Here is a 24,346-nt window from a genome sequence, read left to right on the forward strand (position 1 = left end):
CTAAACCAAATCGTATAATTTTGTTGGGGTATACATTGTACGGTATCTGCGATACATAGTTCAAATAGAATTTCTGAAATGTGTTTTTGGATTGCATTAATGACATGAGTGGAATAATTATTCTTATCAATATCTGTACATATATATATGTGTGTGTTGGTTCATTTGATGCCCTACAATAGAAGTACATATGAATTTCAAAAAGCATGTACATTTATTTGTACTTTGCATGCAGTATGTGTACAATATTAGAGTTGGGGTGCAGCTGGTTATGGATAGTTTATAACTTGCTTGCTTTTCCCAGAATACCTTTGTCTTGGTGTTAGGACTAGTGTTTACCTTATCATTATCCTATTTTACATTGAAACATTTATACAGTCAAACCTGCTATATATAAAGGTCATGTGTATTTATTGAAAATCTCAGTTTTATGAGGCCCCTCCTCATCTTGTCCAACTGTAGGAACACCAATGGATTTTGAACCACCTTTCAAAGGTTACCTCTCTTATAAGGTCACTTTTCCCTGTCCCAAAAGGTGGCCTTTATATACAGGTTTGACTGTAGTTCATGTATAGCTAAATTACTGTTAGGTATTTGGTTACCCTTTTTAGTTTTGCATGGACATTTAGCAGTGTTTGGTTTTATATCATTGCAGTACAGGGTGGGTAGTCAGGCCGATAGTATGAATAGCATCAATAGCGCAGATGATTCTTATTGGCGTAGTCCTCACTCTGACTCACGACTCCATGATGATACTGTGGGGGACTCTAAAATGAGCTCACACCTCCTTGACTCCTGCCTGTAAGTATTTTTGGTAAAGGGTAGGTTTTAGTGTTAGGAAGTTGAGGTACCTGTATTTAAATTTCCACAAGCAATCAATTATACCAAACCATCTTGTATTCTGTTCTCCCTTATTTCTTAACAAAGCATGGCCTTTGTTTTCTTTAAATCAGCATCTTCCAAGATGTTTGAAAGGAATGTTGTCAACTGATTGAAAGATATATACCCACATTTTTTTTTAGGGAAAAGTATTTTTTGCTGATAAAAAAAACCCCATTGTTTTACTTGGCCACAGTTTGGTGGAAGTGCCAAAAATTTTATAAGGGTTTTGCATAAATACTGCTCTTTTCAAAATTTTGTTTTGTTTTGTTTTGTTTAGCTGCATGATTGTACAGAGCTTTAACATTATAGGACATCTATCAATTATGTTTTTGCATGATTAGTCATTTACGCATTTAAGTTGCTCATAAAACTAGAACATGATACATGTATTTATAACCATAAACATTATCCTTGTACATCATGTACATATACATGTAGGGCTGATAGAACAATATATGAACAAATACTGTGGATTCATTCTTATAACATGTGTATAAGTGAAGCTCTAATGTTACTGGATTTTATGGGTACATTTGAACTAGAAATTAAGTGTACATTGACATGTTGACTTTGACTTTCATTAAAATTGGAACCCAGAAAAAAAAAATAAATACACAGAAAATGACTTTGTTCATAATACAGTTGTTTTTTTTCCGCTCACAACATGTTTGATAGAATTCATCTTCTCAGCAAACACTTCTTACAAGTAATACAGCATCTGCTGATGAAGGGGCAATTTTCAGCCAATAATTCATCTTTTTTGGCATAGCTTAGCTTCCTATGTAAAAAGACTTGCTGTTTACAAGCCCTAGGGACTAAATGGAATGCTTTGAATTAATTGGTGACTTATACATCGGGCCACTAATAATTTGATTTGCCCATTTCTCCCTTAATTAGTTTATTTTCTCCTCTTGGCAGGAATTTGCAAATGCCTAGGAAAGCTACCAATGGGTATTTTGTTTTATGTCCAATCAGTTATATTATTTTAAAAAGCACTGATAGATTAACCCATCATGTCAGTGTTTTGCATTCCATTGACATTCACAAACTCTAAAATTATTCAAACACTTCATTTAAAAAACAAGCTACCCTACAAGGGGATTTGGTCAAACTGTTGTGATTAAATGTAGTCACTGTACAAGTGTCCACCAGGGTTAATTGATCTGTAGCTCATTGATCAAAGATCTTTTAAACTCGGACTTCTTTTGAACTGTTTGGGACATTCCATTCCAGCTGTGTATACAATGAATACCAACTCCATCAGAGCATATCCTTCGCTGTTCTGAAGTTGTTTAAATTTCAATTATGTGACACATGTAAATAAAGATAAAAGATTGGTTACGCAAAAATTAAATATTTTCAGACTAAAATAAGCTAAGGCATAATATGTGGTATTATGTGGTCAAAAAATTAATTACTTTATCTGATATTTTATTAGATTAAAGTATTGGAATTTGTTGGGCTTGGGTTTGTTTGATATATACACATGTAGTACTTGTAGGCTTTATTTACATTAAATAAGTGGATTGGTTTTAAAATAATAAGCGTAACTTTGTCAATATTTTTCATGTATCCTTTATCATATAATTAGCATGTCATTCTGAAAGGTACCTGTACATGTAACTATTTTGTCTGTTTTCTGTACATTGAATGTGCAATGTAAAGGTTTTGACCACTAAAATTTTGCGAAGGACCAACACCACTTTTGTATTTTTCTAAAGAAATGATAGTGAGGACCAGCAGGTTTTCATCAAGAACCACCAGCGAAACGATTTTGAGAACTATGCAAATGCATTTACCAAATCTATCGCCATCAAAATATATATGCCATAAAGTATGAAATGAATTTGTGATTAAAATCATATATCTTAGAAGTTGTTAATTGGTGTTATGATATAGTTAAAATTTGAGCTTGTTTTTGGCACCAAACTGGATAAATATTTAAGTTTTAAAGTATTCCTTCTGGCTATCTGATGACATCCAACAATAATATTTATATTTGGTTATAAAATGGGCAAATTTATTTGATTAGTTGGAAGTGTACATGTATATCTGTGATCTCCCCAAAAATTTCATTGCCAATTGGGATTTCAAAATAGCACTGTTTGCCTAATATTACAGCACCACATTTATATTAAGTTTTTTTTATAAAATCTATTCTGAAATAAGCATGGTAAAAAATAAAGCACCATGGTGCAATCAAGTTCATTGAAGAACACTAGTATATGATATTGGCAGTATTCCCTCCATCACTGTGTTAATTTAAATGATGCAGCTTCTAAAACAAATTTAAGACTAATGTTTTAAAGAAAATCCCATTCTACCAGTACATTTTTTTATTGAAATGTTTCAAATAACATTATAAATAGCCTTTTTTGACCTTTCTTACAGTGCAAATGTAGTTGTTTGAAAAAAGTTGTAATGTATTGTTACATCAAATTTTGTTAGGAAAGAAGGGGATATGGAGCATTTTAAAATTCATGAAGCAAAATCCCTACACACTTTTAAAAACCAGAAGCAAAGAAGCAGAGCTGTTGTTGCTCTTTCAACAGGTTTTGAACGTCCGGTCAGAATGAGGACGTTAAATTTGATGCCTCATGTAGAAAGAGTGCCATGCTCTCTGCACGTTAAGAACACTTGCAACAACTCTTTGAGGGGTCCGTAGGTGGCCTGTTGCAAGGCTAAATTTCTGCCCCTATCAATTATACCCTTATTTTACATTGGCAGTCCAAATTAACCCCGACCTTCATTCCAAACGGCCTCTATTACAGGACCTACCTGTTGTATTTATTGTTTATTTTTTCTTGTCCTGAACATGCATGAAATATTTGCCACTGGACGTTAAGCAACCAACAATCAATCAATCAGTCCTAGGTTTTGATCCTACTACATATACATTACTGTAGGGTCCTATCAACAAAATATAAACTATAACAGGTTTTAAATGGTTCATCCATATTCTTTACCAATGGGATAATTATATCCCCACTCCAAAAAGTCGGAGGGGGTATTCTGCATTATACCTGTCGCATTAAATTTGGATGACATTTTTCTCTGGAACTACAAGTTAAAGATTCCTGAAATTTGGTGTCAAGCTTGAGCATGTTATACTGCGTAATGCATTTTCAGATTCATCACTGATAAACTTTCTGTTTAGCAACACTTAAAGTAGGAGTGTCCTAAGTGAGCTATATTTGTTGGTCCAAACTTTTTTATACGACCGCAAAAAATTTTTGTGGTCGTATATTGGTATGACGTTGGCGTCGTCGTCGTCGTCGTCGTCGTCGTCGTCTGGCGTCGTCCGGCGTCGTCCGAAGACACATTGGTTTTCGCACTCTAACTTTAGTTTAAGTGAATGGATCTCTATGAAATTTTACCACAAGGTTCAATACCACAAAAGGAAGGTTGGGATTGATTTTGGGGGTTATGGTACCAACAGTAAAGGAATTAGGGGCCAAAAAGGGGCCAAAAATAAGCATTTTTGTAATTTCCAGACATAACTTGTGTGTTAGTGTATGGATCTCTCTGACATTGTACCACAAGGTTCCATATCACAAAAGGAATGCTGGGATTGATTTTGGGGGTAATTGCCTCAAAATTTTAGGAATTAGGGGCCAAAAAAGGGGCAAAAAACAAGCATTTTTCTAGTTTCATGACAATTACTTGTGTGTAAGTGTATGGATCTTTCTGAAATTGTACTACAAGGTTCCATATCACAAAGGGAAAGCTGGAATTGAGTTTGGGGGTAATTGCCGAAACGTTTAGGAATTGGGGGCCAAAAAGGGGCCAAAAATAAGCATTTTTCTAGTTTCCAGACAATAACTTGTGTTCAAGTGTATGGATCTCACTGAAATTGTACTGCAAGGTACCATACCACAAAGGGAAGGCTTGGATTGATGATGGGGGTAATTGCCTCAATATTTTAGGAATTAGGGGCCAAAAAGGGGCAAAAAACACATTTTTCTAGTTTCCAGACAATAAGTTGTGTTGACAAGTGTATGGATCTCTCTGAAATTGTACTGCAAGGTACCATACCACAAAGGGAAGGCTGGGATTGAGTTTGGGGGTGATGAATCATAAGGGGGTTCAAAAAATTTGGGGGGGGGGATTTTTTTTTTTTCCTTTTTTTTTTCTTTTAAAATTTTCCATTTTAAGTTGGTTATTTCTGATTTATATTTAAAAGCAAATAATAATGATATGGTAGGAGATACACACCAAACAGGATGTGTAAATTATTATATAATAAGTATTGTGCAATAGCAAGAAATTTTCAATTGACAGTATTGCACAATAGCAAGAAATCTTCAATTGCACAGTATTGCGCAATAGCAAGAAATCTTCAATTGCACAGTATTGCACAATAGCAAGAAATATCCAATAGCACAATATTGCGCAATAGCAAGAAATTGTCAATAGTACAGTATTGCGCAATAGCAAGAAATATTTAATTGCACAGTATTGTGCAAAAGAAGATACTTCGTATTAATTGCTTATTTCTTGACCAATTTCAATGGGGTTTTATTCTTGAATTCTTGGGGTTCTTTAATATGCTGAATCTAACCGTGTATTTAGTTTTTGGATTTTGGGCCCCTTTTTAAATTGGTCCACATTGAGGTCCAAAGGGTCCAAAATTAAACTGTTTGATTTCATCAAAAATTGAATTATTGGGGTTCTTTGATATGCCGAATCTAACCGTGTATTTAGATTCTTAATTTTTGGTTCCGTTTTCAAATTGGTCTACATTAAGGTCCAAAGGGTCCAAAATTAAACTTAGTTTGATTTTAACAAAAATTGAATTCTTAGGGTTCTTTGATATGCTGAATCTAAACATGTATTTAGATTTTTGATTATGGGCCCAGTTTTCAAGTTGGTCCAAATCGGGGTCCAAAATTAAACTTTGTTTGATTTCAACAAAAATTGAATATCTGGGGTTCTTTGATATGCTGAATCTAACCATGTATTTAGATTTTTGATGTTTGGGCCCCGTTATCAACTTTGTCCACATTGAGGTCAAAAGGGTCCAAAATTAAACTTTGTTTGATTTCATCAAAAATTGAATTCTTGGGGTTCTTTGATATGCTGAATCTAACCATGTATTTAGATTTTGGATATTTGACCATAATAGGTGAATGTCCAATTTAAAATTTTTAAGTTCTTAGACCACATTCATTCTGTGTCAGAAACCTATGCTGTGTCAAATATTTAATCACAATCCAAATGCAAAGCTGTATCAAGCTTGAATGTTGTGTCCATACTTGCCCCAACTGTTCAGGGTTCGACCTCTGCGGTCGTATCAAGCTGCGCCCTGCGGAGCATTTTATTTCACTTTGTAGGAGCTGCAGTATTTTATAAGTAGACATAATTCTCTATTATTCACACCATAAACATTTCAGCTAGTTAAAGGATTTTTACTTAAAGTATTGTAGGAGAAGTATATCTTTGAATTTCAGACAGTCCGTGTAAATGTCTTAATTCCTAATAACTTTAAATAAAATTATTGCAAGTGGGGAAACATTTAAAGATACAAACAAAGCAAGAAGATACAGATTTTTTCAAAGTGTATGAATGTTGCGGATTGAAATAATTCTGTATAACTGGACAATTGGATATAAAGATTGGCCCCATGACTTTATAAATTACAATTACACATACTCAACTGAAATGTACAAGGTTTTGTAGATTTACGATGACTTATACCAATTTGATCATAAAGTATGAAATTTGATAACTCTATGTCATGAGTATTTTATAGTGTGTTCTGTTAAAGTGGCTTAACGCTTTATGTTATACTTATTTTTTTGTTACTCAAATGAATGCCTATTCATGTTTAAAAATTTAGGATTGAAAATTGCATTAAAAATATGTACTTCCCTTTGTTACGATATATTTATGTCTAGGAGTCTGCACAAAAGGAAACACTAGGTATACATTTAGGGTATATTATTGTTTACTGTTCTCGTGAGAAGAGCTTTAAACCTTTTAAATTCAGGGATAATTATGTTATTGGCAAAGAAAGAAAACTTGAATTTAAAACAGGATTAAATTACCAGGTCATAGTAAATAGTAAGTTGTCCAGGACATTAATGTCACAGTTCTAGCACTCCTACGGGCATGTAAGCTTCTTATTGTCAGTGGTTTGTAGGCTATACAAACTGGGTTCACGTTCCCTGTGACTTCTTCTATCATATTTCATTATGCACTGTATCAACTGTGTCATATTTGTGGTACATACAAGTACTTTGTATTCTTTGTCCCTACCAACAATAAGAGGAAATAAAGTATATTATTTTTTTGCAATTTTTAACTTGTATATCACAAGTCACATGATTTCATCAAAAGATTCAGTTGTGTCCACCTGTGTTGTTACCAAAGAAAAAAAATCTATGTAATAAGGATACATTACAGGATTACCTCCAAGTATTTAAACTTGTGTATAACATAACTTTAAGATTCTTTTTTCTTTATTTTTAGGAGAGAGCTTGATAACAGGGGCACATTTGGGTATGTTTATTATTTCAAATACCATAATTTACTGACATAGGCTTGAAAAAGGTCTCAGTGTTTATTGCAAGTTAAATTAGAAAAAAAATTGGATCAGAGGTCGAAAGTGTTTCACCACTCAAAAAATTCAGCCATTTATTTTATATATCATGTATATATATAAAAACATTTAAAAGATAAAAAAATTGTCAAAAACTTTAAGGTCTGATTTTGATAAAAAAAATTCTATTAAACTCATAAATATGTGCAGTCTTTAATGGTTATAAAAATTTTTATGACATTTTATTACTTGGAAATCATGATTTAAATACAGATATTGAAATTAAGTGTTATTGCTCCCTATGATACTTTAGCTGTATGCCCGTATATCATTTTTCGTGCAGAAATACAGATTTGTCTTAAAAAACAGTTATCTTAAAAAGTTTCATTCAAATTTGACAAAAACAACTTGGGGACAATCTAAAAAATGTGTTTTAAGTATATTGGGGAATTTTGAGCTGTGAAACACTCCTTTCCTCTGATTAAATAATTTCTATGCAAATAGGTCTATATTTATAAAATACTACATTATGAGGAAAGATATCATTGGGTTACTCTTACACCAGTTTTGCAGATTTCTTGGAGCAACCTTATAAATGCTCTGAAATCAGACATATTCAATAAGTCAATAAGATGAAAGATGAAGATTTAAAAAAGTATTCAGATTTGGTACCAGCTATTTTCTCCAGTTGATATTTTGGGATAACTTGTAAATGAAGTATGATGTGCATTATTAAATTAACAAATAAAAAAGACATATACACATTCACACAAATACTGTAGAAGATTGAACAATTAAAAAAGACCATGTTGATATATGTATACATGCTCTAAAAACATTGTTAAAAACAGAAGTTTCTTTTCTTCATTTAAATTTGTTTTTAGTCTTGCCACTTTTAAGAATAATTTTGTAATTTTTTTCCAGAGACAACAACATGGATTACGAGGACCCCTACAGTGGTGGAGGGAGACAATTGTACAATGATTCCTACAATCAGGGTTATGACCCACAATACATGGACCAAAGGTCACCTCACGCATCTCATACATCATTACAGAGTAACGATAGAAACAGAATGGTAAGGACACAGGTTTACAAATATTACAAGCAACATCTCTCTACTTATTTTGTAATTTCTGACATTAGAGATGGATGACTGACGGTGAAGACCCCTATGCACTCATCCCCAAGTACAAGAAAGGGTAGTCACCAATGGAATACCAATTGGTCTTATAGTAGAGTGATAGATAAATAACATGTTCTTTTCCCCGATATGCATGTAATATTTGCTACTGGATCCACCATAATCATCAAAATGCATGTGCAGTCACATTTGTCTTTTAGTGAACATCCTGGGAAAACTAAATGAGATAAAGTTTCACATTTAACTCATTCATTTATTTATTTCTGTTATTTTTGACTTGACAAGAATTGGAGTAATTCTCAGTGTTGGTACAAATAACCTAGACATGATAGATAAGGGGTTACCTGTCCTGACTATGAGGGTCAATTTCAACAATATTTATGACAGTTACAGACTCTTATTAGATACTTGAAGATTAGATAAATGATTGACATTTACATGTACAAAAACATGAGATAGTGTATTGTGTTATTGATTTTTACATAAATTTTGGAATATATTTAAAATTGTCTCATAAATCAAAAAATGATTGATTTCCTTTTAAATGTTTTATCTGAAGACTCCAAACATTACTGGCATTTATCTGTATTAAAGTAATGACCCTGTAGAACCGAATTTAAATAAAATACAAAGTAACCAACATTTTGCACTTCTCAAACTTATTTGAAAGATTCAACATTAAAATTTTAACCTGCTGAGGCAACATATTGTAGCCTTATTATATCCGTTGACATAAAAATGATTTCCCTGAAACACAGAAATCAAAGAGTTTGTTATGATCTTGACTTCAGAATGACTGAGCTAGTGTGATGCAATGACGAATTGTTAAACTGGTTGAAATAGTTAATATAGGTATTATAATTGAAAGTTTAGAGCTAATTTCCTAATGCTTGTAGAGTTAGGTTTTGGTTTGCTTGCTTGCTTTGTTTGTATAAATTTGCTCAAACGAAGTAATTGAGATAGACATCTGCAAACAATATAAATAGGTGGAGTTAAACTTGCCTACAGTATATTTAGATTCATACAACCAATCAAATTTAAGTATGATATCAATCTTAATTACAGTGCTTGAGCAAACATTTATATAAGCATAGCAAGCAAGCTAAACAAAGTCTCACTCTACAAGCATTAGGAAATTAGCTCTAACGTCAGCAACATTGTAAATATAATATGGATAATGAAATTAAGGGTAGTTGTGATACAGAAAACTAAGAAGAAAAATATTAAAAACTAAAAAAAGTATCCGACTTGGACCTTTGTGAATAATAATCAACATATTGAACATTGTTGTTGAATAAAGGATATGGGCCAAAAACCCAACAAATAAAAGAACAAAAATATCCACAGTTTCAACAGTCAACAGATGTCTAAACAATATGTCAATTTTTAAATCCTTATGAGTTGTTTATTTAGGTCCAACATCAGTTGTTTGCTTGGGTTTAATGTCACATAGTATACATGGTTCAATTGTTTTGTTGGCCACAGAACTAGAGTACCTAGGATTAATCACCAACTATCTGCTTAGAACCAACAAACTCTTTACCTATAATAATGATAAAAGTATTTGAAATTTAGGTCAGTCTCAGCGGCTAATAAATTGCTTGACACTTATGTGAATAAACAAGGACTTATGGAAAATAACCCATAGGAACTCCTGGATATTTGAAATATTTGTGTATGAACAGAATGTTAATCTTATGTTTTGATAATAATAATAATAATAAAAATATGATTGACAACTACTATTGGCACTAATGCAGGCTTTTTTCTTCTTTTTAGGTACAGAGAGAAAACCACCCTAATGACAATTATACATCATACTCCTCATTAGCTAGACAGCCAGGCTACGATGATATGAGAGGATCGCCAGGAACACCTACAAGGTTGAACCAACAGCAATATGCTAGCGATTATTATAACGATAACTCACCTCGCTACAGTTTGGCCTCTAACGATAGCTTCCAGCGTCCTCAGCAGCAGTATCATTATGATCCTAGGTAGATGGGTTATAGAGCATGCTCAGTTAAGTGCTAGGTGTGACACAAATGACAAGAAATCATTTTATTTTGAATTTGTACTGGATTTATGGTAGTTAAACTTAGAATATTTGTAATGATTTCTGGAAATGACTTGTCAGCCTAGCCTTAAATGAAAATGCTCATTTAAGTGTCCCACCATGCAAAAGTATATTAATTTTTTCTTTCATTAGATTAATTTTTTTTTTTTAAAGAATTACTTTTGAATTTTTTTAAGACATTTTAGGAAACTTTACATAAAAGACATGTTAAAAAAAGTTGTTGAAAACATTTTAAAAATATCTGTAAAAAGTAAATAAGTCAATCAGTAAATTTGCAATAAATGATTCAATTTTTTTTTCAAATAGTTTGTATTAAAGTATTAAAGTGCATTTTGTAGCATGTTTTTCAGACTGTGTATCTTATTGTAAGAATATAATCATACATATATTATGAAAAAATTCAAAAAAAGTTAAGAAAGTTGTCATAAGAGAATGAAGTGCATTGTGGGATTTTTGTGAAGTGTTCTAGGATTATTGAAGTATATTTGAAAGCATCATCTCATTGTAAAAACTAAGTAAAATTTCTTTGAGTTAAATGAAATTCAGTTTTTTAACCTTTTAATCGATGTGGAATCATATTCACAGACAAGAAAAGGGAGAAACTTTGGTTGAAATTCCCTTTATTATGCTTTTTTTTGGGAGAGAGGGGGAATTCTTTAACATGTTTAAAATTTATAAAAAAAAAGTTTATCAGTATTGTTATCATTAATTTTTTTGGCATAAAATGCAGTAAGGGATAAAAAGAATAACAGAATTTCACCCTGTTACTTTTTTAAACTTCATAGTTCATGATTTAAGTAAACATTGGATAAAAAAATATCATCATATTTCTTTTTTTCTTAAAAGTGTTCTTTGTAAAATATTTACGCATTACAAAACATTCTAAATTTAAGCTCCAGTTAAGTATGTTGTGGGTAATATTTTATAAGAAATTATGTGTTTTTAACGTATGGATATTTTGTAATCCTGGAAAACTTTTTTCTCATGCTCGTGATACTGCAGATTCCATTGTATGGAAGAGGGATAAAATAACCACGCATTTTTACACTGTCATCAGCATTATCATAATCTTTTGTAACCATTTTCTCTTGTAGTTAAATGAAATTTGTAGTGGATGAAATTGGGCTTTACTCTGTCAACCATGAATTTTGAGAATTGAAGTTGACGGAATTTGTTTTTGTTTTTATACGACCGCAAAAATTAAAAATTTTTATACGACCGCAAAAATTAAAAATTTTTTGGTCGTATATTGGTATGACGTTGGCGTCGTCGTCGTCGTCGTCGTCGTCGTCGTCGTCGTCGTCGTCGTCGTCGTCGTCGTCGTCGTCGTCGTCGTCCGGCGTCGTCTGGCGTCGTCCGAAGACACATTGGTTTTCGCACTCTAACTTTAGTTTAAGTTTATGGATCTCCATGAAATTTTACCATAAGGTTCAATACCACGAAAGGAAGGTTGGGATTGATTTTGGGGGTTATGGTACCAACAGTTAAGGAATTAGGGGCCAAAAAGGGGCCAAAAATAAGCATTTTTGTAACTTCCAGACAATAACTTGTGTGTAAGTGTATGGATCTCTCTGACATTGTACCACAAGGTTCCATATCACATAGGGAAGGCTGTAATTGATTTTGGGGGTAATTGCCTCAAAATTTTAGGAATTAGGGGCCAAAAAAGGGGCAAAAAACAAGCATTTTTCTAGTTTCATGACAATTACTTGTGTGATAGTGTTTGGATATTTCTTAAATTGTACTATAAGGTTCCATATCACAAAGGGAAAGCTGGAATTGAGTTTGGGGGTATTAGCCCGAAACGTTCAGGAATTGGGGGCCAAAAAGGGGCCAAAAATAAGCATTTTTCTAGTTTCCAGACAATAACTTGTGTTCAATTGTATGGATCTCTCTGAAATTGTACTGCAAGATACCATACCACAAAGGGAAGGCTGGGATTGAGTTTGGGGGTGATGAATCATAAGGGGGTTCAAAAAATTTGGGGGGGGGGGGGGGGTTTCTTTTTTTTCTCTTTTTTTCCTTTTTTTTTTCTTTTAAAATTTTCCATTTTAAGTTGGTTATTTCTGATTTATATTTAAAAGCAAATAATAATGATATAGTAGGAAATACACACCAAACAGGATGTGTAAATTATTATACAATAAGTATTGTGCAATAGCAAGAAATTTTCAATTGCACAGTATTGCACAATAGCAAGAAATCTTCAATTGCACAGTATTGCGCAATAGCAAGAAATCTTCAATTGCACAGTATTGCGCAATAGCAAGAAATATCCAATAGCACAATATTGCGCAATAGCAAGAAATTGTCAATTGTACAGTATTGCGCAATAGCAAGAAATATTCAATTGCACAGTATTGTGCAAAAGAATATACTTTGTATAAATTGCTTATTTCTTGATCAATTTCAATGGGGTTTTATTCTTGAATTCTTGGGGTTCTTTAATATGCTGAATCTAACCATGTATTAAGTTTTTGGATTTTGGGCCCTGTTTTTAAATTGGTCCACATTGAGGTCCAAAGGGTCCAAAATTTAACTTTGTTTGATTTTATCAAAAATTGAATTATTGGGGTTCTGTGATATGCCGAATCTAACCGTGTATTTAGATTCTTAATTTTTTGTTCCGTTTTCAAATTGGTCTACATAAAGGTCCAAAGGGTCCAAAATTAAACTTAGTTTGATTTCAACAAAAATTGAATATATGGGGTTCTTTGATATGCTGAATCTAACCATGTATTTAGATTTTTGATTATGGGCCCAGTTTTCAAGCTGGTCCAAATCGGGGTCCAAAATTAAACTTTATTTGATTTCAACAAAAATTGAATATATGGGGTTCTTTCATATGCTGAATATAACCCTGTATTAAGTTTTTGGATTTTGGGCCCCGTTTTTAAATTGGTCCACATTGAGGTCCAAAGGGTCCAAAATTTAACTTTGTTTGATTTCATCAAAAATTGAATTATTGGGGTTCTTTGATATGCCGAATCTAACCGTGTATTTAGATTCTTAATTTTTGGTTCCGTTTTCAAATTGGTCTACATAAAGGTCCAAAGGGTCCAAAATTAAACTTAGTTTGATTTTAACAAAAATTGAATTTTTAGGGTTCTTTGATATGCTGAATCTAAACATGTGTTTAGATTTTTGATTATGGGCCCAGTTTTGAAGTTGGTCCAAATCGGGGTCCAAAATTAAACTTTGTTTGATTTCAACAAAAATTGAATATATGGGGTTCTTTGATATGCTGAATCTAACCATGTATTTAGATTTTTGGGCCCCGTTATCAACTTTGTCCACATTGAGATCAAAAGGGTCCAAAATTAAACTTTGTTTGATTTCATCAAAAATTGAATTCTTGGGGTTCTTTGATATGCTGAATCTAACCATGTATTTAGATTTTGGATATTGGACCATAATAGGTGAATGTCCAATTTAAAATTTTTAAGTTCTTAGACCACATTCATTCTGTGTCAGAAACCAATGCTGTGTCAAATATTTAATTACAATCCAAATTCAGAGCTGTATCAAGCTTGAATGTTGTGTCCATACTTGCCCCAACTGTTCAGGGTTCGACCTCTGCGGTCGTATCAAGCTGCGCCCTGCGGAGCATTTTATTTGTTATCTGTAAACGGAATTTGTTTTTGTTTTTTGTTATCTGTAAAGTTTTAAGAAAAGAGAGGAGATTTTCACATCCATGCAATAAATTTGTGGGCCTGAATAAAATGCTAAAAAAAATTCTGTTTTTCTTCCTTTTAATTGAATCAATAGTAAAGCGTAAGGATAGCTGGTAGTCACAAAATGTTGTTTCATCTAATAAGCAAGAAATCATGAATTGTGACAAGGAAAGGGAGATAACTTCGGTTTTATTTCCCTTTGATAAGCTTTTATCAGTCTGGAGAAATCCTTTATAAAAAATTAATCAGTTTTGATTTTGAGGTTGACAGAATGTGTATGCATGATATGTAATCATGTCTTATATGCCTGAAAAAATTATTATAGCATGCTAGTGTGTATAAATCATAGTAAAACTTGGGCAACTCAAATTCATTACTTTTGAAAAAAGGGGTGTTTAGAAAAAAGGAAGAGTAGTCATTGAAATAAATCTTTGCAAGAAAAGTGTATAGTGTAAAGAAAATTTGAGTTGCCGAGGTTGCATTTATGGATGGCTAATTTAAAGCATAGAAGTGTAGGACTGTTAGTTTTGCAAGCCAGTTTAGTTAGTTTAGCAAAAAATAAAGACTTCATGTAGACACAAAACAGAGAAAGAACATGTAGACACAAAACAGAGAAAGAAATGCTACTGTAAAATATATCATATACTGATAAAGTCAAAAGCAAAAATTTAAGATTAGTTTAAAAGCATCCCCAGAAACTTGGAGTGTAAAAATGTAGGTTCACTTCTTTCCATTCTGTGGAAAATAAACTAAGTAGACCTATTATTGTCTTGGTTAAAAAGTACATTAAGTCTATGTTCGCCACTTATTTTCATTTGTCTAACTAGCTTAACACATTTAGTGTAAAATAAAAAAAGCTCTAATTCATAAAATTTAAGATTAATGCACCGTTTCTCATTAATTATTGAGTATGTAGATCATGAACTTTGCTTTTTAATTTGTATTTACATAACAGTAAGGAACTAATAGAGACCCTCTATTTTAAAAAATTGATAATTTTATAATATTTTATGCACTGGTATTATACATGGTGCTTTTTGATTAATGTCATTTTGATTTGAGTACTAACATTAGACAAAACTTTGTTTATTATAGTGATTTTTATTGTGATTTATTAACATTTATACATAAATGCTGCTTGAAAGGATTGATTTTTGCTTGAATTAGAAATAAGAATGAAAAAAACAGTTACTAAGATATGTTTATTGTTTCAGATATATATATAAATTAGAATGATAGAAATTATTTATCTTGAAAGTTTGAAGTAATACAATATAGTCTAAAGAATTTTGTAAAAAAAATTGGCAATAAAAAACTTTAAACCATGTAATTTTAAAATTTACAATAAAATTTTGCAGTTTGTCATAAAATAACAAAAATTATTAGTATGATCTTGAAGAAAAATATTTACTGAAACAAAGGTGGTCACAAAACATTAAATTTTTCAGGGACATGGGTCAGCCAACAGAACAAGAATCTTATGGTGGACCACCAAACGATCGCTATGGTGATGTGTCTGCTTTCAGTGAGCATCCTCCAAACAATCCTCACAATGATTCTCATGTCAGTGACTCTTTCTATAGGGACTCTCCTGTTGGAGAAAGGTACAATGTTCATAAAGGTATACCCCAAAATGACCCATACCATGACGAGGGCTATGGGGCTCCTTCACAGGAACGTTACAATGAACATCCATATGGTAGTGACCCAAGAGGATTAGATGGATATAGGGATGATAATCGTTACATGGACCAATATGGTCAGCCTCAAGATGATCGATATATGCCAACAGAGGATAGACTTGCTGATTTAAGTCTTGACAACCCTAGAACTCCCCATGATGGCCATGGTCCAGAAGGCTACAGGGGACATGATGGTCCCTTGAATGATAGTTATGGGGACCAACCACAAGAACAAACGTTTGGTGACTATGATGACAGTCCTTACAGACCTGAGGTTAAACATCATGGTCTTCCTATAGTTCATCAGGACCCTTTTGCTGATGACCCTTTCCAAAGTAAGGAGAATTTGGCCAATAGAGATCATTTTGATGGTCCAGGGAATGATAGGTATAGAGATGATGATCGATATAGAGACGAAGACCCATATAGACGTGACCCTCCTTCTGATGAAGATGACCCTTACAGACGGGGTCCACCAGTGGAAGACTTTGGGAGAGAGCCTCCTGTCAATGACCCTTACTTAGGTAGAGGTCCACAAGATGAAGAAGAGGATTCATTTATTGGCAGAGGTCCACCAGGAGATGACCGATATAGGGATGAAGACCCATACAGTGGAAGGCCACGACCAGAGGATAACCCTTATGGAAGTCGTCACCTACAGGATGAGGATCCTTATTCTGGAAGACTAGCTGATAGACAACCATCCCCTACCAATGATGGATATGGTATGTATATTGATTGCTTTTGTTGATAATATATAAAAATAAGGAGATATGGTATGATTGCCAATGAAACAACAATCCGCCAAAGTTCAAATGAGGTGGATGTAAGCAATTATAGACAACTGTACGGCATTCAGCAATGAGAAAAACCCATACTGTATAGTTGGCTATAAAAGGCCCGGATATGAAAAATGTGAATCAATTCAATGGAGTAAACTAACGGCCTAATTTATAACAAAACAAATACGATAGACATGAACCAACAAAATACAGGCCCCTGACTTGGGACAGGCACATAAAGAATAGCTTACTGACCTTCAATAAGAGTACAGGTGTTTTATCAAATATATATTGATACTTTATAATGCTTACTGATAGTCCAGAATTAAAAGAAATAAAAACATATTTTTTTAAACATTAAATAAAAGATATTAACAAATAAACACCATTTGAAACTTATGGTGTTTGAAGTTGAGTACAATGACAGATTTCTTTTGATAGAAACAAAAGTTTATTTGCCTCAGACTGTTTTAAAAATTTGCCAGGCATAATTTTGGACATTTATATTTTAAATGTTTGTTACAATACAACAAATTTGAGTGATAAAAACTGCCATATCTTGATAATATTCTTGCTGATGTCTAATGCATGTTTTTAGGTGGTCCTCCTCCTGGGTATGTTGACAGATACAGTGACGAAGATCCTGTTAACCAACAACCTATGTTTGATGATCGTATGGAGAGGAGCAATGAAGGCCTAAACATGGCACCCCCACCTCAAGAAAACTACTCTGATGGAAGGCGAACACCTTCAGATAGAGGTAAGAACTATTTATGACTTGTAACTTTTGTGGTATATCATATGATCTTATTGTGGAAGTGAAGGGATGTATTTAAACAGGTGCATAAAATTTCTCCTTTGCCTTCTAAAACTCCTGATTGCAATATTAAGCAATTTATAATTTTCTGACTAATTTCACAGTTATGGCATCTCTAACTGTGTCACTGCTATGAAAAGATCGTGTTTGCTGTCCAACTCTTAGAAATTGGTTGGAAAATGCATGGGCATGTTTTCAGTGGCAAGGTATTTAATGAAATCCCTGGGAAGATCAAACTAGAGACTTCTGATATTACTGCTTCTCCACAAAGTATACAGGAGTAAGTAAGAACTGAATAATGTGCCAGAGTAAATGAAATGTCTTCCTGTGAATTATTACTGTGGATACATAATTATTCGTTGGAAACCAATTTTTCGTTGATTTCATGGGTAAAGGTGAACCACGAATTTAAATGTTCATCGAAGTACAAATTTTTTATGGGCTTTTATGCAGACTTAAGAAAATCCACGATATCAAATATCCATGAAAATACAATTTTTCCTCAATCCACGAGAAATTGGTACCCATGAAAATAAATGAATCCACAGTCTCTTGTCTTTTAAGTGAAAATTAGTAAGTACCAACCAATCATTCACTCTTTTATTTATAACTAACTAGATTTATATTGCCTAATGGTGTTGCAATTTTAATTTTAGTATAACATTTTTCATGTGTTTATATATCATGTATATTACATGTCAGAGGCTGAATAAAATCTAGACTAAACCAATTAGTATCATTAGTTGACATTTGGTACAGAATTTTCCTCTTGTCAGTATTGATAAGCTTGATAATATTTGCTTCTGTTCAGGGAGAGACAACTCAGTTTGTCATAAAATTTCCTGATATTTGAGAAAGTCAAGTTTTGACAGAAAAGAGGAACTTTAACTAGGCTGGTTTTCCTGATAAGGAGAGATAACTCTAGTTCCTTTAAAGTTTCCTGTTACTAAATAAAGTGAAAAGGTGTTACAGTATAAAAGAGGAATTTTGGCTATGGTTAAAGGTGCCTTCTGTATAATTGTTGTAAGAAATGTTGGGAGAGATAAACTAATGTTATTGTGTCTCATGAGTGAGTTATTTCAAAATCAAAATGTCCAAAGATCAATCTCATGTTTAAACAAAGATCAATCTAATGTTTAAACAAAGATCAATCTCATGTTCAAACAAAGATCAATCTCATGTTTAAACAAAGATCAATCTCATGTTTAAACAAAAGTTTGTATGGAATAGTGAATAGTTGGACATTTTAGAAATTTATATAAATGTATGTTTATGTTGAGTGAAACAGGAAAGCGAGAGTTAATTTTGACTTTTAACACCAGTTTCAGTTCAGTTTTGTTTCCTGTACTATCCTCCATTAATTGTGGAGCACAAGTGTACTATAGGGTATAGTGATGAAGACTATGTATACCTGTTAAACATAAAAGTAACAATATAAATACCCACAACCAAATATACTAAACAGTTCAGAATGTGTCTTATGTTACAAAAAATTGTGCATGATACACAAGATAAAAAATGTGTATTATTTAGAAATGCTAAACTGTACATTGCAAGAGGTTAAAAACGCAAGTTGGGTGTATGTAAGTAGATAGTTGGGATTAAAATAATTACGTGTATGTATCGATAACAAATTTTTAAGTTTTATATTTTATATAAAATAAAAGGAACAGTCTTTTATTAAAAGGGTTCTTAGTATAAAAGGTCCACAAGCATAACTAATGTTTAGGATGGTAGAATTTAACAACGGTTATAAATTATCTGTTATGGCTAGTGTTTGCCAGCTGAATCCTTATAGTATTGATGTAGATCACCTGAACATCTTATTGACAGTCCCTTTAATACAATAAAATGCTGTCAAGTCACAGGTGGCAAGAATTGATTTTCTAGTTCATTGACTTCATAGTAATGATACAAAGAAAACTAATCAAGGTTTTATGTATTGTAATTAAACTGGACATAATTGCATGGTTTTGTAAAAAAAATTGCTAATAGAAAGTTTCTTATTAGCTGAGAACTCAAGAAATTGAAACAACTTGATCTCATTTAGTAATATGTACATGTCCAAGTCAAACTTATTAGGATGCAGTCATTGAAATAAGTTCTTGTAATTGACAGGTACTAAAGCTAAAGTTTTAATACCTTTATATAGAATGCAATGCAAAATTCAATAAGGCTGTTTAGGAGGATTTGTAAGGAACTTGGACTGGAGGGTCTGTGCTAATTTTTGAAGACTGAGAATCTTTGTGATTATATTCTTGCTTCAAAGGAAGGGGGGTTTTCTTGTTTACCTCTGTCATTCTGTCCCCCATGAGTCCATCTGTCTGTAACACATTTATGTCACATTTCTCTTCCAACCAATATATTTTTGTCACACTTTTTCTGATATTACTGAACAGAACATCATCATATTTGGTCAGTAGATTGACAGTGATTAGTTGTAATGTGAGAGCTTTTCTGAAATGTCAGAAACCTACTTCACCTATTTAAAAACTTTGAACTATGAGTGGTGTATGATTAGCAAGAATACAGGGGCAACTTCTTGTTTTGTGTACCATGTACAAATTTCAAGGAACAATCCTTTCAAGCAATTTAATTTCGAATCTGTTGCATGATTGAATGCATGCCTGTCATGTTTTGGTCAAAATAAACTTTATTTTATGCTTGAGTGACAAAGGTCTATACACCAGACAGGCTTTGTAACACTGATATTTTTCTTCGTCGTACTTCTCTTTCACAAGTTGAGTCATTATGTTTTACATATATATGTTTGATTAACTTGTTTGATCATTAAAACATATATGGTGGTTTCTTATATGTTCAAGGTTACCAATTTTCGTGAATTGAGGAAAAGTTGCATTTCCGTGGATATTTGATTTTGTAGTTTAGCGAAAAATCTACATTCAAGCACAAATTAATTTTTTACTTTGTTTAACATTTAAATTTATGGTTTACCTTTAGCCACCAAGTCCAGGAAAATTGTTATCCGACAAATAATAAGGAACCCACAGTATATGATAAAGTGGAGTTCAAAAAAGTATTTGATTACTTGTTATACAACTTGACAGTACACCAGTGTGAAGGGATACAACTTGACAAAACACCAGTGTGAAGGGATACAACTTGACAAAACACCAGTGTGAAGGGAAAAATTTAATTCAATCAACCTAACCTATTGATATTCCAGTTGATGTAGACTTAAATGTTTTGAGGTTTCAGGCTTTCCTTTTATTAAGCATGTGTTTGAGTTCAAAAAAATTCTTAAATTCCTAAATTCCTTAATTATACCATTAAATTGTGTCTATAAATATTTTATCATTTAATACACCAAGATATCCCTTTAAAACAGTAATGAATATTCTAATGAGTGAAATAGGATGAGTTGTTAGATATGAGATGAAAAGAAAAGTGTATTATTTCGTCTGATATACTTATTAAATCCAACACTTTAGGGCTTGATTTTCTTTTGTGTCTATGACATGAATGACTTAGATTATTTCTTGCCATTTATTAAAAAGATATAATATGAAATTAAGAAGAGAAATAATGATGACTTAAGCTGTTCACTTATCATGTACTGAATTGAAGACATGCACACAAATAGAGAATGGGAGATGGTCATTGGCTTAGTAACAGGATTCTAGTTCCAGGTCTAGCCTTAGCTGATTATTATAAAAAAGTGAGACATCCTCATCGACTTGATCAAAATAGATTTGTTGAAGTCATCATACAGCCTACAACAATGGACAGGGTCACACTATGTGACAAGTATTGATTCAACAGAACCGATTATCATACACTCACACCAAAGTTGTCAATAGATAAAAAACATTGCACAACATCATCAGCCACTGAGACCATCAGTTGTTTTACTGTTGATCCCTTTATTTTCATGGGTGCCAGTTATCAAGTATAATAGAAAAATTATATTTTTGTTGATACTAGATTTCTTTGTTTTACAAAAGTTCGCATACAACCCCTAAATTATACTTCAGGAAACATTTAATTTTGTGGTTCATCTGTATCAATATAATTTAATTTTGGATGTAACATGTCTTCTGATTGGCTGAAAGTTTTTTGTCTATCAGCTCATAGGCATAATTTTGTCATGTGACCGTGACATCATCAACGTTTTTTTCATGATTTACTCCTTAAAAATGGAATTTAGAATTAAATTATAGGAACAACTGTAATATTTTTTCTGTCGATTCGAAATAACCTGAAAAATGTGGTGCAACACGGGTTATTTAGTGTGCACCACGTTTTTGATGTTATTTCTTCATAAACAGAAAATATATTACAGTCATTCCTTAAGAAATACAAGAAAATTAGTACACAACAAATAATAATGAATCTACAGTAACTGTTCAGTTTTGTGGAGTACATTTAGTCATGTCATTCTTCTTAACCCTCTCTTTATTTTATTTTTTTCTTGTATGCAATTTGCTTTGATCGCATATATAAACAGTTATGATGGAAATATGCTTTGCCCATGTCCCCACCCCCTTATCCCAATGTTGTTTTAACAGTTCACTCACATCAGAGGTCAGTTAAGCCTATTGTAGAAAAATGTGTATGCAACATCTGTTTTTATAAGATTTATATTTTCTATAAATATGACCCCATAAACTGATACTAGGATAAAATATCAACTTTTAAGCATTTAAGTTACCGATTATCTTATATCAGCTGAATATTTTTGCTGAGCTATTCATTTCGGGACATTTTTGAGCCATGAAGATTGTGGTGAGCGGTGAGTTAAAGTATTTTTCAGTGAGATAGGTATTCTGACTTGAAAAATGATTACAAGACTTTTTTTTAAAGAAATCAAAAATTGTTAATTTTTACCTTGAATAATATTATACAGATGCTCTGTTTTAGTAAGTTAAGGTTATGGAAATATGATAAATTTCAAGATGAACTATATGTACGTAATTTTTCTGTAGTCCTGAGGTAGGAGGGTTGAGGAAGAAAATTAAAAGAAGCAAACTTAGCATAAGATTAATTTCCTGAAATGGATTTTAGTTAAGTCATATTTAGTTTATGAATGTTTCACCAGTCAAGGATGAATTTGAAAAAGTTGTAAGTTGCTGAAAGCATGATGATTTCTAACATTTAAAAAAAAAAGTACTGTTATTACAATTTGAAATTATTTCTTATGTTATTGTACTTTAAAGAAGTTTAGAGGTATAAAATATTGAAAATTTTTAATTTCATTTAAATTATCTAAGTAAAGGTGAATTTAACCTGAATCACAGTAGCTATCAGAGTGAAAGAAAACGAACAATAACTTCTCAATGTATAAATAAACAAACAAATAGAAAAGCCCATATTTATCCACGATAAACCTTGTCAGTATGAGAAAGATGTGATAAATGAAAAATTAATGAAAATCATTCACGCCACATTTAACCGATGTTTGGCCTGAGGCCAGTGAGATGACACGAGTGCATGGTCAGATCTAATATGCAATATAGTGTTGTGCCTTGTTTCACAGATAATTTGTCAGATTTTTTACAAGACAGTGGTGGATTTTAAATATTGTATTGTTCTTGTGAACGTCTGTGGAATGTTTTGAGAGATAATTACGGGATAATAGCTTCGTGTTTATTAGTAGTAATGGAGGATATAGGTCATCCTTATAGGTATAATGGTAGGTAAAAACTTGACAACATTCTTTTCTCATTAGTGATAAATTTAAAACATGTCTTTGCTTTTGAATATAGGATATTTTTTACTTTGAAGTGTGTTCTTACACATAAATCTGCTACTTGCAAAAAGAATTTAAAAGTCTTTAATCTTGATTTAAGAAATTCATAGTGATTTAAATTATATTTCTGCTATATTCAGAGCTCAGAATTTTTTAGGCATGAAAATTAGTAAGAATACACATTATGTACATCTCAAAATAAGTCAAGAATTTTACTTTGCAAAATTTCTTAAATAGTGTAGAGAGGATTTTATAATAAAGAAGCATACTTTCAACATTTATATTTTTTTGCCTTAGTTTATTAATCAAGGCAATTTGTTTTATATGTAAATTCAGGGTTTCTTCAGTGAATCTTTCCCTTAATTTAGATATTTGTAAAAATGATTGGTATTATTTGTCTGAAGAAAAGTTAGAAAGGTTTAATAAAAACAGGAGAAAACCAAGGATATTGTATGTCAATAAAAACCAAGGATATTGTATGTCAATAATTAAATTATTAGTTATCTGATTATGGTATAATATTATTCATTCTGGTTTTTCTTTAATCTATGTATGATTCATTAAACATGATAAACATGACTGTAACTTTTGTTTTAGTAATCGTATATGATCTCATTCTGTTTGTTAAGGTGTAGTAGAGGTCAGACAATTGTCTTTGTTAAGCTTGCTTCCAGCATTTCCATATATGTCAAGCTGAGTCTATTTCTGTATCCACAATTCTTCCTAAATGAGCATGATTCAGACTTCTTCATCCTAATCTGTGGCAGAGTTGAACTTCTGACCAGGAAGTATTGACCGGCTTCGAGCAACAATTATTGACGCGCTAATCTGAATTCCTGGCAGAATCCAAATTACAAATGAAGCCGAAAATGCATCTTAATAAATAGTTAGTGTTTCTACTGTCAAGTGTTTGTTTTTGTCAATAAAAAATATAGCCACAATCAATTTGATAAACCGGTGGTAGATTTCATATTTGTTTTGTTTAAAGTTTACTAGTGCATGCTTGACACCTTTTGAACAATTGTCTTTTGTCTTTG

The 24,346-nt window shown here is 32.2% G+C and overlaps 1 protein-coding gene across 4 annotated transcripts in view; it reads left to right on the forward strand.

Moving 5' to 3' along the window:
* Nucleotides 1-24,346, forward strand: part of LOC127706850 (catenin delta-2-like) — a 76,144-nt gene that overhangs the window by 27,258 nt on the left and 24,540 nt on the right. For 2 of the 4 annotated variants that reach the window (XM_052211564.1, XM_052211565.1), the window contains exons 4-9: nucleotides 656-801; nucleotides 7,354-7,383; nucleotides 8,348-8,501; nucleotides 10,347-10,564; nucleotides 15,767-16,725; nucleotides 17,381-17,542. In XM_052211564.1, coding sequence (XP_052067524.1) covers nucleotides 656-801; nucleotides 7,354-7,383; nucleotides 8,348-8,501; nucleotides 10,347-10,564; nucleotides 15,767-16,725; nucleotides 17,381-17,542 — 1,669 coding nt within the window. The remainder of the gene's footprint in view (nucleotides 1-655; nucleotides 802-7,353; nucleotides 7,384-8,347; nucleotides 8,502-10,346; nucleotides 10,565-15,766; nucleotides 16,726-17,380; nucleotides 17,543-24,346) is intronic. The other 2 variants (XM_052211566.1, XM_052211567.1) reach the window with 2 other exon arrangements.

The sequence above is a fragment of the Mytilus californianus genome, unplaced genomic scaffold (genome assembly GCF_021869535.1).
Source record: "Mytilus californianus isolate M0D057914Y unplaced genomic scaffold, xbMytCali1.0.p SCAF_6, whole genome shotgun sequence".
NCBI lineage: Eukaryota > Metazoa > Mollusca > Bivalvia > Mytilida > Mytilidae > Mytilus > Mytilus californianus.